At 48.8% G+C, this 14,389-nt stretch overlaps 1 protein-coding gene across 1 annotated transcript; it reads right to left on the reverse strand.

Moving 5' to 3' along the window:
* Positions 1–1,524: 1,524 nt before the first annotated feature.
* krtcap2 (keratinocyte associated protein 2) lies at positions 1,525–8,539 on the reverse strand. Its single transcript, NM_001097402.1, has 5 exons — positions 8,438–8,539; positions 3,291–3,445; positions 1,960–2,023; positions 1,811–1,877; positions 1,525–1,727 (listed from the first exon to the last, which is right to left on the reverse strand). The coding sequence occupies exons 1-5, from the start codon at positions 8,439–8,441 to the stop codon at positions 1,607–1,609; spliced, it is 411 nt and encodes a 136-aa protein (NP_001090871.1). The 5' UTR covers positions 8,442–8,539; the 3' UTR covers positions 1,525–1,606.
* Positions 8,540–14,389: the final 5,850 nt, after the last annotated feature.

Here is a 14,389-nt window from a genome sequence, read left to right on the forward strand (position 1 = left end):
TCCCCCAAACTCTCTCTCTCTGACAGGATATCAGGGGCTCCCCCAAACTCTCTCTCTCTCTCTCTGACAGGATATCAGGGGCTCCCCCAAACTCTCTCTCTCTCTCTGACAGGATATCAGGGGCTCCCCCAAACTCTCTCTCTCTCTCTCTCTGACAGGATATCAGGGGCTCCCCCAAACTCTCTCTCTCTCTCTCTCTGACAGGATATCAGGGGCTCCCCCAAACTCTCTCTCTCTCTCTCTGACAGGATATCAGGGGCTCCCCCAAACTCTCTCTCTCTCTCTGACAGGATATCAGGGGCTCCCCCAAACTCTCTCTCTCTCTCTGACAGGATATCAGGGGCTCCCCCAAACTCTCTCTCTCTCTCTGACAGGATATCAGGGGCTCCCCAAACTCTCTCTCTCTCTCTCTGACAGGATATCAGGGGCTCCCCCAAACTCTCTCTCTCTCTCTCTCTGACAGATATCAGGGCTCCCCCAAACTCTCTCTCTCTCTCTCTCTGACAGGATATCAGGGGCTCCCCAAACCTCTCTCTCTCTCTCTGACAGGATATCAGGGGCTCCCCCAAACTCTCTCTCTCTGACAGGATATCAGGGGGCTCCCCCAAACTCTCTCTCTCTCTCTCTGACAGGATATCCAGGGGCTCCCCCAAACTCTCTCTCTCTCTCTCTCTGACAGGATATCAGGGGCTCCCCCAAACTCTCTCTCTCTGACAGGATATCAGGGGCTCCCCCAAACTCTCTCTCTCTGACAGGATATCAGGGGCTCCCCCAAACTCTCTCTCTCTCTCTCTGACAGGATATCAGGGGCTCCCCTAATCTCCCCCTAACTAGTGAGTAACTAGTAACGGCAGAAGGCTCGGCAGCCTGTTCCCTGGATATAGTGACATTGCCCCTGTGAGTTACCCTTCATGTTTGTGCTTCCCCCCCCCCCCAGCTGGCTGCCCCATACAGCCCTGTACCCTGTATAACTGTCCTACAAACCCACCCGCCGTATCCCCCTCTCCTACACACCCACCCGCCGTATCCCCACCTCCTACACACCTACCCGCCATACCCCCACACCTCCCTGTGTGTAGCTGTGTAACTGTAAGACTGTACAGCGCTGCGTCCCCTTGTAGCTCTGTATAAGTTACACATAGAGATATACTTACTATATAGATCCCATTAATCTCTCTCTATTTCACTCACTATTCTCTTTCATTGCCCCTTTTCCTGTAGTTCTATTTACCCCATTTACCCATCGCTACATGCCCCCCGCCCCCTGGCCAGCTTGTGGCGACTGCCCCATTCCCTAGTGATATACAAACTGGGCAGGAAGGCTTTGCCTGTAACGGCGCTGCCCCCAAGTGGTGACAGAAATGATTGCAGCTATAGAGACAGTACTAATGTGGGTATTGGGAGGTGAGTGCAAGCTCTGCGTCACAGGCACCATGGGTAGGATGGATGGGAGGGGAACCTCAGGGCTGAGCCACGCCCAGTAGGCGGCCCCCCCAGTAGAAGAAGAGGCAAGAGGACCATGGGTACAAAGAATGGGTTTATTTTGGCAGAATGGAATGTACATGGGGTCCCTTTGCCCTTGGGCACCAGGGGGGGCACATACAGATCAGCTCCTCTTCTTGCCCTTCCCTGCCACCTTGCCTGGGGTAACTGCCGGCTGCACGCTCTGGTAGAGGCTGGAGGAGATCTTGTTCACATAGTACAGATCCACCAGGGAGAAGATGAAGCTGTTGGAAGCAGGAGAGAGAGGGAGGGGGGTCAGTGTGGGGCAAATAGGGCACTTACCCCAGTGCCAGGGCATTATACTCACCAGGTGGTCACGCACACCCTGTGCACCAGTCCGGAGGCAAAGAGCGCAATGAACAGGCAGACGGCAACTGCAGGGAGAAGAGACAGGTTACAGCATGGGGGGCAGGCGGGGGGGGGGGGGGCAGTAGGGGCACGTGGGGGGGTACTTACCCTCGGGGAAGATCTTGGCCTGGAAGCCCTTCCCAAACACCACATTCTCCAGGTTACTGAAGGCCTGAGCTTGGAGTTAAGGGCCAATGAATGAGCGGCTGCAGGATACGTAGTGGGGAAATGCCCTGTATTGGGGGGCTGGTTACCCCAGGGGTGCCATGCTAGTGACGCTGGCCCCCCCCCCCCCCCGCTGGCACAATGTATAGAACTCACAGTGTGCCCATTGTACCCGCGGCTGCAGGATATGTAGCGGGGAAATAGTCCCACAGTTACATTCTATTATACATGCCCTGTATTGGGGGGCTGGTTACCCCAGGGGTGCCATGCTAGTGACGCTGCCCCCCCCCCCCGCTGGCACAATGTATAGAACACACAGTGTGCCCATTGTACCCGCGGCTGCAGGATACGTAGCGGGGAAATAGTCCCACAGTTCCATTCTATTATACATGCCCTGTATTGGGGGGCTGGTTACCCCAGGGGTGCCATGCTAGTGACGCTGCCCCCCCCCCCCGCTGGCACAATGTATAGAACACACAGTGTGCCCATTGTACCCGCGGCTGCAGGATACGTAGCGGGGAAATAGTCCCACAGTTCCATTCTATTATACATGCCCTGTATTGGGGGGCTGGTTACCCCAGGGGTGCCATGCTAGTGACGCTGCCCCCCCCCCCCCGCTGGCACAATGTATAGAACACACAGTGTGCCCATTGTACCCGCGGCTGCAGGATACGTAGCGGGGAAATAGTCCCACAGTTCCATTCTATTATACATGCCCCTGTATTGGGGGGTTGGTTACCCCAGGGGTGCCATGCTAGTGACGCTGCCCCCCTCCCCCCCCCCGCTGGCACAATGTATAGAACACACAGTGTGCCCATTGTACCCGCGGCTGCAGGATATGTAGCGGGGAAATAGTCCCACAGTTCCATTCTATTATACATGCCGTGTATTGGGGGGTTGGTTACCCCAGAGGTGCCATGCTAGTGACGCTGCCCCCCTCCCCCCCCCGCTGGCACAATGTATAGAACACACAGTGTGCCCATTGTACCCGCGGCTGCAGGATATGTAGCGGGGAAATAGTCCCACAGTTCCATTCTATTATACATGCCCTGTATTGGAGGGTTGGTTACCCCAGGGGTGCCATGCTAGTGACGCTGCCCCCCTCCCCCCCCCGCTGGCACAATGTATAGAACACACAGTGTGCCCATTGTACCCGCGGCTGCAGGATACGTAGCGGGGAAATAGTCCCACAGTTCCATTCTATTATACATGCCCTGTATTGGGGGGCTGGTTACCCCAGGGGTGCCATGCTAGTGGGGGGCACAGAAGGATACCGTGAGGGAGAAGAAGAAGATGCCGGAGCCCAGCAGCCCCCCCAGGATAGTGAGCCACTCGGAGGAGGCCAGTTGCCGGCTGTACATCTGCATCCCAGCGAAGAGCAGGAGAGACACCAGGGAGGAGAGTGCCAGGGAGATGCCCGTACTGACTGCTGCGAGAGAGAGAGAGACAGGAGGTTACTGCGCTGGTGCCCCAATAAGTGCCCCCCACTGGGGTGGGAATGTGTCATGTGACTCCTCTGCCTCACTCCTCCCCCATATCTGATTTATATGCCCCCACATGGGGTAATAACGGGTATATACCCCCCCCCCCCCCACAGAGGGAGGCACAGGGGGTACAAACTGGCAGGGAGAAATCTATCTGTCGGAGGGTACAGGGAGGGATATGAGTATATATATATATGGGGGAGGGATATGAGTATATATATATATGGGGGAGGGATATGAGTATATATATATATATGGGGGAGGGATATGAGTATATATATATATATGGGGAGGGATATGAGTATATATATATATGGGGGAGGGATATGAGTATATATATATATATGGGGAGGGATATGAGTATATATATATATATATGGGGGAGGGATATGAGTATATATATATATGGGGAGGATATGAGTATATATATATATGGGGAGGGATATGAGTATATATATATATATATGGGGGAGGGATATGAGTATATATATATATATATGGGGGAGGGATATGAGTATATATTATATATGGGGGAGGGAATATGAGTATATATATATATATATGGGGAGGGATATGAGTATATATATATATGGGAGGGATATGAGTATATATATATATGGGGGGGATATGAGTATATATATATATATGGGGAGGGATATGAGTATATATATATATATGGGGGAGGGATATGAGTATATATATATATATGGGGAGGGATATGAGTATATATATATATATATGGGGAGGGATATGAGTATATATATATATATGGGGAGGGATATGAGTATATATATATATGGGGGAGGGATATGAGTATATATATATATATGGGGAGGGATATGAGTATATATATATATATATGGGGAGGGATATGAGATATATATACTATGGGGAGGGATATGAGTATATATATATATATATATATGGGGAGGGATATGAGTATATATATATATATGGGGAGGGATATGAAGTATATATATATATATATATATGGGGGAGGGATATGAGTATATATATATATGGGGGAGGGATATGAGTATATATATATATGGGGGAGGGATATGAGTATATATATATATATAACAGGGGAGGGATATGAGTAATATATATATATGGGGGAGGGATATGAGTATATATATATATATGGGGGAGGGATATGAGTATATATATATATATATATATATATATGGGGGAGGGATATGATATCATATATATATATATATATGGGGGAGGGATATGAGTATATATATATATGGGGGAGGGATATGAGTATATATATATATATATGGGGGGAGGGATATGAGTATATATATATATATATTGGGGGAGGGATATGAGTATATATATATATATATATACATGGGGGAGGGATATGAGTATATATATATATATGGGGAGGGATATGAGTATATATATATATGGGGGAGGGATATGAGTGTATGAGTATATATATATATATACATGGGGGAGGATATGAGTATATATATATATGGGGGAGGGATATGAGTATATATATATATTGGGGGAGGGATATGAGTATATATATATATATATATATATATGGGGAGGGATATGAGTAATATATATATATATGGGGGAGGGATATGAGTATATAATATATATAATGGGAGGGATATGAGTATTATTATATATATATGGGGAGGGATATGAGTATATATATATATATATACATGGGGGAGGGATATGGTATAATATATATATGGGGAGGGATATGAGTATATATATATATGGGGGAGGGATATGAGTATATATATATATATGGGGGGAGGGATATGAGTATATATATATATTGGGGGAGGATATGAGTAATATATATATATATATATGGGGGAGGGATATGAGTATATATATATATATATGGGGGAGGGATATGAGTATATATATATATATATGGGGGAGGGATATGAGTATGTATATATATATATGGGGGAGGGATATGAGTATATTATATATATATATATGGGGGAGGGATATGAGTATATATATGGGGGAGGGATATGAGTATATATATATATATGGGGGAGGGATATGAGTATATATATATATGGGGGAGGGATATGAGTATATAATATATATATATATAAATGGGGGAGGGATATGAGTATATATATATATATATGGGGGAGGGATATGAGTATATATGGGGGAGGGATATGAGTATATATATATATATATGGGGGAGGGATATGAGTATATATATATATGGGGGAGGGATATGAGTAATATATATATATATATATGGGGGAGGGATATGAGTATATATATATATATGGGGGAGGGATATGAGTAATATATATACTATATATGGGGGAGGGATATGAGTATATATATATATGGGGAGGGATATGAGTATATATATATATATATGGGGAGGGATATGAGTATATATAATATATTAATATGGGGGAGGATATGAGTATATATATATATGGGGGAGGGATATGAGTATATATATATATATTGGGGGAGGGATATGAGTATATATATATATATGGGGGAGGGATATGAGTATATAATATATAGGGGAGGGATATGAGTATATTATATATATGGGGGAGGGATATGAGTATATATATATGGGGGAGGGATATGAGTAATAATATTATATATGGGGGAGGGATATGAGTATATATATAATATGGGGAGGGATATGAGTATATATATATTATATGGGGGAGGGATATGAGTATATATATATATGGGGGAGGGATATGAGTATATATATATATGGGGGAGGGATATGAGTATATTATATATGGGGGAAGGGATATATAATATATACTAATAGGGGGAAGGGATATGAGTATATATATATATGGGGGAGGGATATGAGTATATATATATATATGGGGGAGGATATGAGTATATATATATATATGGGGGAGGGATATGAGTATATATATATATATAGGGGAGGGATATGAGTATATATATATATATATATGGGGGAGGGATATGAGTATATATATATATATGGCGGGAGGGATATGAGTATATATATATATGGGGGAGGGATATGAGTATATATATATATGGGGGAGGGATATGAGTATACTATATATATGGGGGAGGGATATGAGTATATATATATATGGGGGAAGGGGATATGAGTATATATATATATACGGGGATGGGATATGAGTATATATATATATGGGGGAGGGATATGAGTATATATATATATGGGGGAGGGATATGAGTATACTATATATATATATCATGGGGGAGGGATATGAGTATTTATATATTGGGGGAGGGATATGAGTATATATATATCCACCCTCGCGGGGGAGGGATATGAGTATATATATATATACTCACTCATTGGGGGAGGGAATGAGTTATGGGGGAGGGATATGAGTATATATATATATGGGGGAGGATATGAGTAATAATATATATACTTATATGGGGGAGGGATATGAGTATATATATATATGGGGGGGAGGGATATGAGTATATATATTTATCGCGCGCGGGAGGGATATGAGTATATATATATATATCGCGCGCGCGCACGCGCACTCATGAGTATTAATATATACTATGGGGGAGGGATATGAGTTATATATATATATATATGGGGGAGGGATATGAGTATATATATATATTATATGGGGGAGGGATATGAGTATATATATATATATATGGGGGAGGGATATGAGTATATATATATATGGGGGAGGGATATGAGTATAATAATATATATATATATACCCTGGGGGAGGGATATGAGTATATATATATATATATATATATGGGGGAGGGATATGAGTATATATATATATGGGGGAAGGGATATGAGTATATATATATATTATGGGGGAGGGATATGAGTAATATATACTCATATATGGGGAGGGATATGAGTATAATATATATATTATATGGGGGAGGGATATGTCCGCAGTATATACTATATATATAATATATATGGGGGAGGGATATGAGTATATATATATATATACATGGGGGAGGATATGAGTATATATATATATATGGGGGAGGGATATGAGTATATATATATATATTGGGGAGGGATATGAGTATATATATATATATATATGGGGGAGGGATATGAGTATATATATCACTCACTCTATATGGGGAGGGATATGAGTATATATATATATATATGGGGAGGGATATGAGTATATATATATATATGGGGGAGGGATATGAGTATATATATATATTATATGGGGAGGCGATATGAGTATATTATATATATATATATGGGGGAGGGATATGAGTATATATACCTATATATACCTCGCGCCGGCCGGCGACTACTGGCAGTATATAATTATACCTGGGGGAGGGATATGAGTGTATATATATATATATGGGGGAGGGATATGAGTATATATATATATATGGGGGAGGGATATGAGTGTATATATTATATATGGGGGAGGGATATGAGTATATATTTATATATGGGGGAGGGATATGATGTTATATATATATATATGGGGAGGATATAGTATATATATATATATGGGGGAGGGATATGAGTATATATATATATATATGGGGGAGGATATGAGTACTATATATATTGGGGGAGGGATATGAGTATATATATATGGGGGAGGGGATATGAGTATATATATATATGGGGGAGGGATATGAGTATAATATATATGGGGGAGGGCACATATGAGTTATATATATATATGGGGGAGGGATATGAGGTTATATATATATAATGCCAGGCGGAGGGATATGAGTATATATATATGGGGGAGGAATATGAGTATATATATATATATGGGGGAGGGATATACATTACACAGAGGTGAGTTGGTCAGTAAGTTCCTGGGACAACGTCTTCCCTTTCCCCCCAATTCCCCCCCTCTTCCCCTTTAGCCCCACATACCCCACTCCTGCCCCCCCCCGGGGCTCACACTTACCCATAGCGCTGCTTCCCTCACACCTGTGCGGCTCCGGTACCGGTTACTGACTCTCACTGACTGTCACTGACTCACTGCCAACCGGCACCAGGGATCCAGGAGCCACTCACAGCCACTGAGCGGAGCCGCCAGGCACAGAGCGCCGCCCACACTGACAGGGAAGGGAGAGAGCGGCCCGGCACTGACCAGCGCCACCTGCCGGGCACCGCCGCAACTGCACCCATCCTGTGAGTAACAGCGCTTCCTCCAGGGCCGAGTTTGTGCTTATAAAGCAGCAACCGATACAGCAGGAGCTGCCATACTGACTGCCATCTGCTGGCCCTACTGGGGCCCGGGGGAGAGCGGGCAGTTTGTGCAGCAGTCTCTTCCAAGCAGCCAGCTGTAGTGTTGGGCTTATAGTGGCCCCTACAGAATCGCATTGACTGAGCTTTATACTATGTCAGTTGTATGGCAACTCCCGGCACCCCCCAATACAAAATTCTCTCTGTACAGGCTTGGGGCAAACTTAGGGGGCTGTTCCCTGCTGAATTGTGCTTAGTACAGGGGTCCCTATGGTGCATAGTTTTATGGTATCTCTCTGTACAGGCTATGGGCAAACTTAGGGGGCTGTTCCTGCTGAATTGTGGCTTAGTACAGGGGAATCCTATGTGCCATAAGTTCTTATGGTAATCTCTCTGAACAGCTATGGGCCAAACTTAAGGGGCTGTCTGCCTGAATTGTGCTTAGTACAGGGGAATCGCCTAATGCTGGCCATACGTTTTATGGTATCTCTTGTATAGGCTATGGGCAACACTTTAGGGGGCTGTTCCTGCTTGAATTGTGCTTAGTACAGGGGATCTCCCTATGTGCCATAGTTTTATTGGTATCTCTGTACAGGTATGAGTAAACCTTAAGGGGGCTGTTCCTGCTTGAATTGTGTCTTAGTACAGGGGATCCCTATGTGCCATAGTTTTAATGGTATCTCTCTTACAGGCTATGAGCAAACTTAGGGGGCTGTTCTGCTGAATTGTTGGCTTAGTACAGGGGAACCCTTGTGCCATAGTTTTATGGTATCTCTCTGTAACAGGCTATGACGCAAACTTAGGGGCTGTTCCTGCTGAATTGTGCTTTAGTACAGGGGAATCCATGTGCCATAGTTTTTATGTAAATCTCTCTGTAACAGGCTATGGGCAAACTTAGGGGGCGTTCCCTGCTGATTGTGCTTAGTACAGGGGAATCCCTATGTACCATAGTTTTATGGTATCTCTCTGTACAGGCTATGGGCAACTTAGGCGGCTGTTCCTCGCTGAATTGTGCTTAGTACAGGGGAATCCCTATGTGCCAATAGTTTTATGGTATCTCTCTGTACAGGCTATGGGCAAACTTAGGGGGCTGTTCCTGCTGAATTGTGCTTAGTACAGGGGAATCCCTATGTGCCACTAGGTGGGGTGATACAGACTATTTCAATGCTCAGATCTTCTCCCCTATATTACTGGGGGGCAGTAGAGGCAGTTTTGCCCTGTAACCCATTCAGTACTGCCCCAGCAGGGATACAATCAGGCAGCAGAGGTGTCAGGAAGTTACTATATTGTTTCCTGCCCACTGATTGGCTGCTGAGGAGGAGGGAGGGGATAACTTGCAGCACAGCCATAAAGTGAGAATTAACAAATGTAACAAACTGCAAGTCACATGACTACATTTAAATATAATAAAATCTGGTCTTGTGAAAATGGATCTCAGTGCAGAATTCTGTATTTATGTACTGTCCCCGCCCCCTCCCCTATACTGCCCCGCCCCTCCCCTGCTTCTATACTGCCCGCACGCTCCCCTCCCCCTATACTGCCCCGTCCCCTCCCCTGCCTCTATACTGCCCCGCCCCCTCACACTGAGCCCTATGGCAGCACCTACCCACAATACAAACTCACCTAAAGGATTATTAGGAACACCTGTTCAATTTCTCATTAATGCAATTATCTAATCAAAACCAATCACGGCAGTTGCTTCAGTGCATTTAGGGGTGGGGCCAAGACAATCTCCTGAACCCCAAACTGAGTGTCAGACTGGGAAAGAGCTGATTGGAGCAATAGTGGGCGGGGCATGGGTGTCGGTGCCAGACGGGCCGAGTATTTCCCAATCGGCTCAGTTACTGGGATTTTCCCTCACAACCATTTCTAGGGGTTACACAGAATGGGGGGAAAAGGGAGAAACACCCCGTATGGGGCAGTCCTGTGGGTGCAAATGCCCTGTTGCTGCTGGAGGCCGGAGAAGGGTATTAGTATGGTGTTCCTAATAATCCCTTAGTGAGTGTATGTGTACTGTCCCCAGCCCCCCCTGTCTCTAATACTGCCCCGCCCTCCCCCTGTCTCTATACTGCACGCCCTCCCCAGTCTCTATACTGCCCGCCCTCCCCCTGTCTCTATACTGCCCCGACCCCCTCCCTGTCCTCTATACTGCCCCCCTCCCCCGTCTCTATTATCTGCCACCGCGCCCTTCCCCCGTCTCTATACTGCCCGCCCTCCCCCGTCTCTATATACTGCCCCGCCCTACCCCCTCTCTATATGCCCACGCCCCCCCTCCGTCTCTATACCTGGCCCCGCCCTCCCCCTGTCTCTATACTGCCCCGCCCCTCCCCCCGTCTCTATACTGCCCGCCCCTCCCCGTCTCTATACTGCCCCGCCTCCCCCGTCTCTATAGCCCGCCCTCCCCTGTCTCTATACTGCCCGCCCCTCCCCCGTCTCTATACTGCCCCGCCCCTCCCTGTTCTATACTGCCACCGCCCTCCCCCCCGTCTCTATACTGCCCACCCCTCCCCCTGTATCTAAATACTGCCCCTGTCCCCCTGTCTCTATAATGCCCCGCCCCTCCCCGTCTCTATATCTGCCCTGCCCCTGTTCTAATACTGCCTCGCCCCCCTGTCTCTATAACTGCCCGCCTCTCCCCCTGTCTCTATACTCCCCGCCCCCTCTCCACCGTCTCCTATACTGCCCCGCCCCTGTCTCTATACTTCCGCCCCCGTCCCCTGTCTCTATACTGCCCCGCCCTCCCCCTGTCTCTATCTGCCCCGCCCTCCCCTGTTCTTCTATACTGCCTCCGCCTCGCCTCCCTATACTCGCCCCGCCCCCTCCCCTGTCTCTAATACTGCCCTGCCCCCTGTCTCTATAACTGCCCCCGTCGCCTCTATCTGGCCCGCCCTCCCCGCCGTCTCTATACTGCCCCGCCCCTCCCCCGTCTCTAATATCTGCCCGCCCCTCCGCATCTTATACTGCCGCTCCTCTGCTCTCCTCACTACCTGCCCCGCCCCTCCCGCCGTCTCTATACTGCCCCGCCCCTCCCGCCGTCTCTATAGCTTGCCCCGCCCTCCCCCGTCTCTATACTGCCCCGCCCCTCCCCCTGTTCTCTATACTGCCACCGCCTCCCCCCAGTCTCTATATCCTGCCCGCCCCTCCCTCTGTCTCTATAAACTGCGCCCGCCCCTCCCCCGTCTCTATAACCTGCCCACCCCCTCCCCCTGTCTCTATACTGCCCTGCCCCTGTCTCTATAACTGCCCGCCCCTCCCCCCGTCTCTATACTGCCCTGCCCCCTGTCTCTAATACTGCCACCCGCCCTCCCCCGTCTCATACTCGCCTCCGCCCCTCCCTGTCTCTATACTGCCCCGCCCCTGTCTTATATCTGCCCCGCCACCCTCGCTTCTATACTGCCCCCGCGCCGCGTCTCTATACTGCCCCCGCCCCTCCCCCGTCTCTATACTGCCAGTGCCGCCCCCTCCCCGTCTCTATTCTGCCCCGCCCCTCCCGCTGTCCTCTATACAGACCCTGCCCCCGGCTGTCTCCTAGTCTGCCCGCCCTGTCTCTATAAACTTCTCGCCCCTGTCTCTATCTTCTGGCCCGCCCTCCCCGGTCTCTATTACTGCCGCTCCCCGTCTCTATACTGCCCGCCCCTCCACCTGTCTCTATACTGCCGCCCCTCCCCCTGTATCTATACTGCCCCGCCCCTCCCCCGCCTCTATAACTCGCCCCGCCCCCCTTCCCTCTGTCTCTTACTGCTCGCCCTCGCGCCGCCTCTAATACTGCCCCCGCCCCTCCCTGTCTCTATACTGCCCCGCCCCTCCCCTGCTTTATACCTGCCACTGCCCCCCCTGTCTCTATACTGCCCCGCCCCTCCCCCTGTCCTCTATACTGCCCCGCCCCCCTGTCTCTTATATTCTGCCCCGTCCTGTCTCTATACTGCCGCCGCCCTCCCCTGTCTCTATACCTGCCCCCGCCCTCTCCGTCTCTACCTGCCACCGCCCCTCCCCTGTCTCTATACTGCCCCACCCCCCTTTCCCCTGTCTTATACTGCCCCCGCCCTCCCCCTGTCTCTATACCCCTGCTGCCCCCCCTCGTCTCTATACGCTGCCCCCGCCCCCTCCCCTGTCCTCCTACTCTGCCCCGCGCCCCTCCCCTGTCTCTATACTGCCCGCCCCTCCCCCTGTCTCTATACTGCCCGCCCTCTCCCCCTGTCTTATACCCTGCCGCCCCCTCCCCCCCTGTCTCTATACTCCGCGCCCTCCCCCTGTCTCTATACTTGCCCATGCCCCACTGTCTCTATACTGCCGCCCCTCCCCTGTCTCTATAACTGCCCCGCCCTCCCTGTCTCCTATACTGCCCCCGCCCCTCCCCTGTCTCATATACTCCCTCCCCTCCCTGTGTCTATATGTCCCCCCGTTCTCTCTCCCTGTTCTCTCATACAGTCCCCCATCTCTTTCCTCTGTCTCTATCCTCGTCCCTCTCTTTTCCTCTGTCTCTATACTGCCCCTCCCCTGTCTCTATCGTCCCCCCACTCTCTTTCCTCTGTCTCTATACACTGTCCCCCTCCCGTCATTTTCGCTCCTGTCTCTATACTGTCCCACCTCATCTCACCCTGTTCTCTATACTGTCGTCGTCTCCCCTCCCTCTGTCTCTATTAAGACAGTCCCCACCTCCTCTTTCCCTCTGTTTCTCTATACTGTCCCCCCGCTCTCTCTTCCTGTCTCTATACTGTCCCCTCCTTCTCTCCCTGTTAATCTAATAACTGCCCCCCCTCTCTCTCCCCTGTCTCTATACTGTCCCCCCTTTTCTCTTTCCTCTGTCTCTTAATAACTGTCCCCCCCCTCTCTCTCCCCTATCTCTATACTGCCCCCCCTCTCCTTTCTCTGTCTCTATAACTGTCCCCCTTCTTTCCTCTCTCTCTATACTGTCCCTCCCTTTTCTTTTCTTTCTCCCCTGTCTCTATACTGCCCCTCTCTCTTTCCCCTGTCTCTATACTGTAACCCCCACTCTCTTTCCTCTTCTCTTACTGTCCCCCTCTCTTTCCTCCTGCCTCTATACTGTCTCGCCTTTCTCCCTGTTCTCATAACTGCCGCCATCTCTTTTCCCCCTGTCTCTATACTGTCACCCCTCTCTCTCCCCTGTCTCTATACTGGCCCCCTCTCTCTTTTCCTCTGTCCTCTATACTGTCCCACCCTCTCCTTCCTGTCTCTATACAGCTCCCACCCTCTCTTTCCCTCTGTCTCTATACTGTCCCCCTCTCTCTCCCCTGTCTCCTATACTGCCACCCTCTCTTTTCTCTGTCTCTATACTGCCCCTCTCTTCTCCTCTGTCTATACTCGCCCCCCTCTCCTTCCCCTGTCTTATACTGTCCCCCTCTTCTTCCCCTTGTCTCTACTCTCCCCCTCTCTTCTCTCCTGTCTCTATAAACTGCCCCACTCTCTTTCCTCTGTCTCTCCATACTGTCCCCGCCCTCTCTCTTCACTGTCTCTAATACGTCCCCTCTTCTCTCCCCTGTCTCTATACGCCTCTCTTTCCACTGTCTCTACTACCCTGTCCCTCTCTTTCCTCTGTCTCTATACTGTCCCCCTCTCTCCCCTGTCTCTATACTGTCCCCCCTCTCTCCCTGTCTCTATACTGTCCCCTCTCTTTCTCTGTCTCTATACTGTTCCCCCTCTTTCCTGTCCT

This window comes from Xenopus tropicalis, chromosome 8 (assembly GCF_000004195.4).
Source record: "Xenopus tropicalis strain Nigerian chromosome 8, UCB_Xtro_10.0, whole genome shotgun sequence".
Classification (NCBI taxonomy): Eukaryota; Metazoa; Chordata; class Amphibia; order Anura; family Pipidae; genus Xenopus; species Xenopus tropicalis.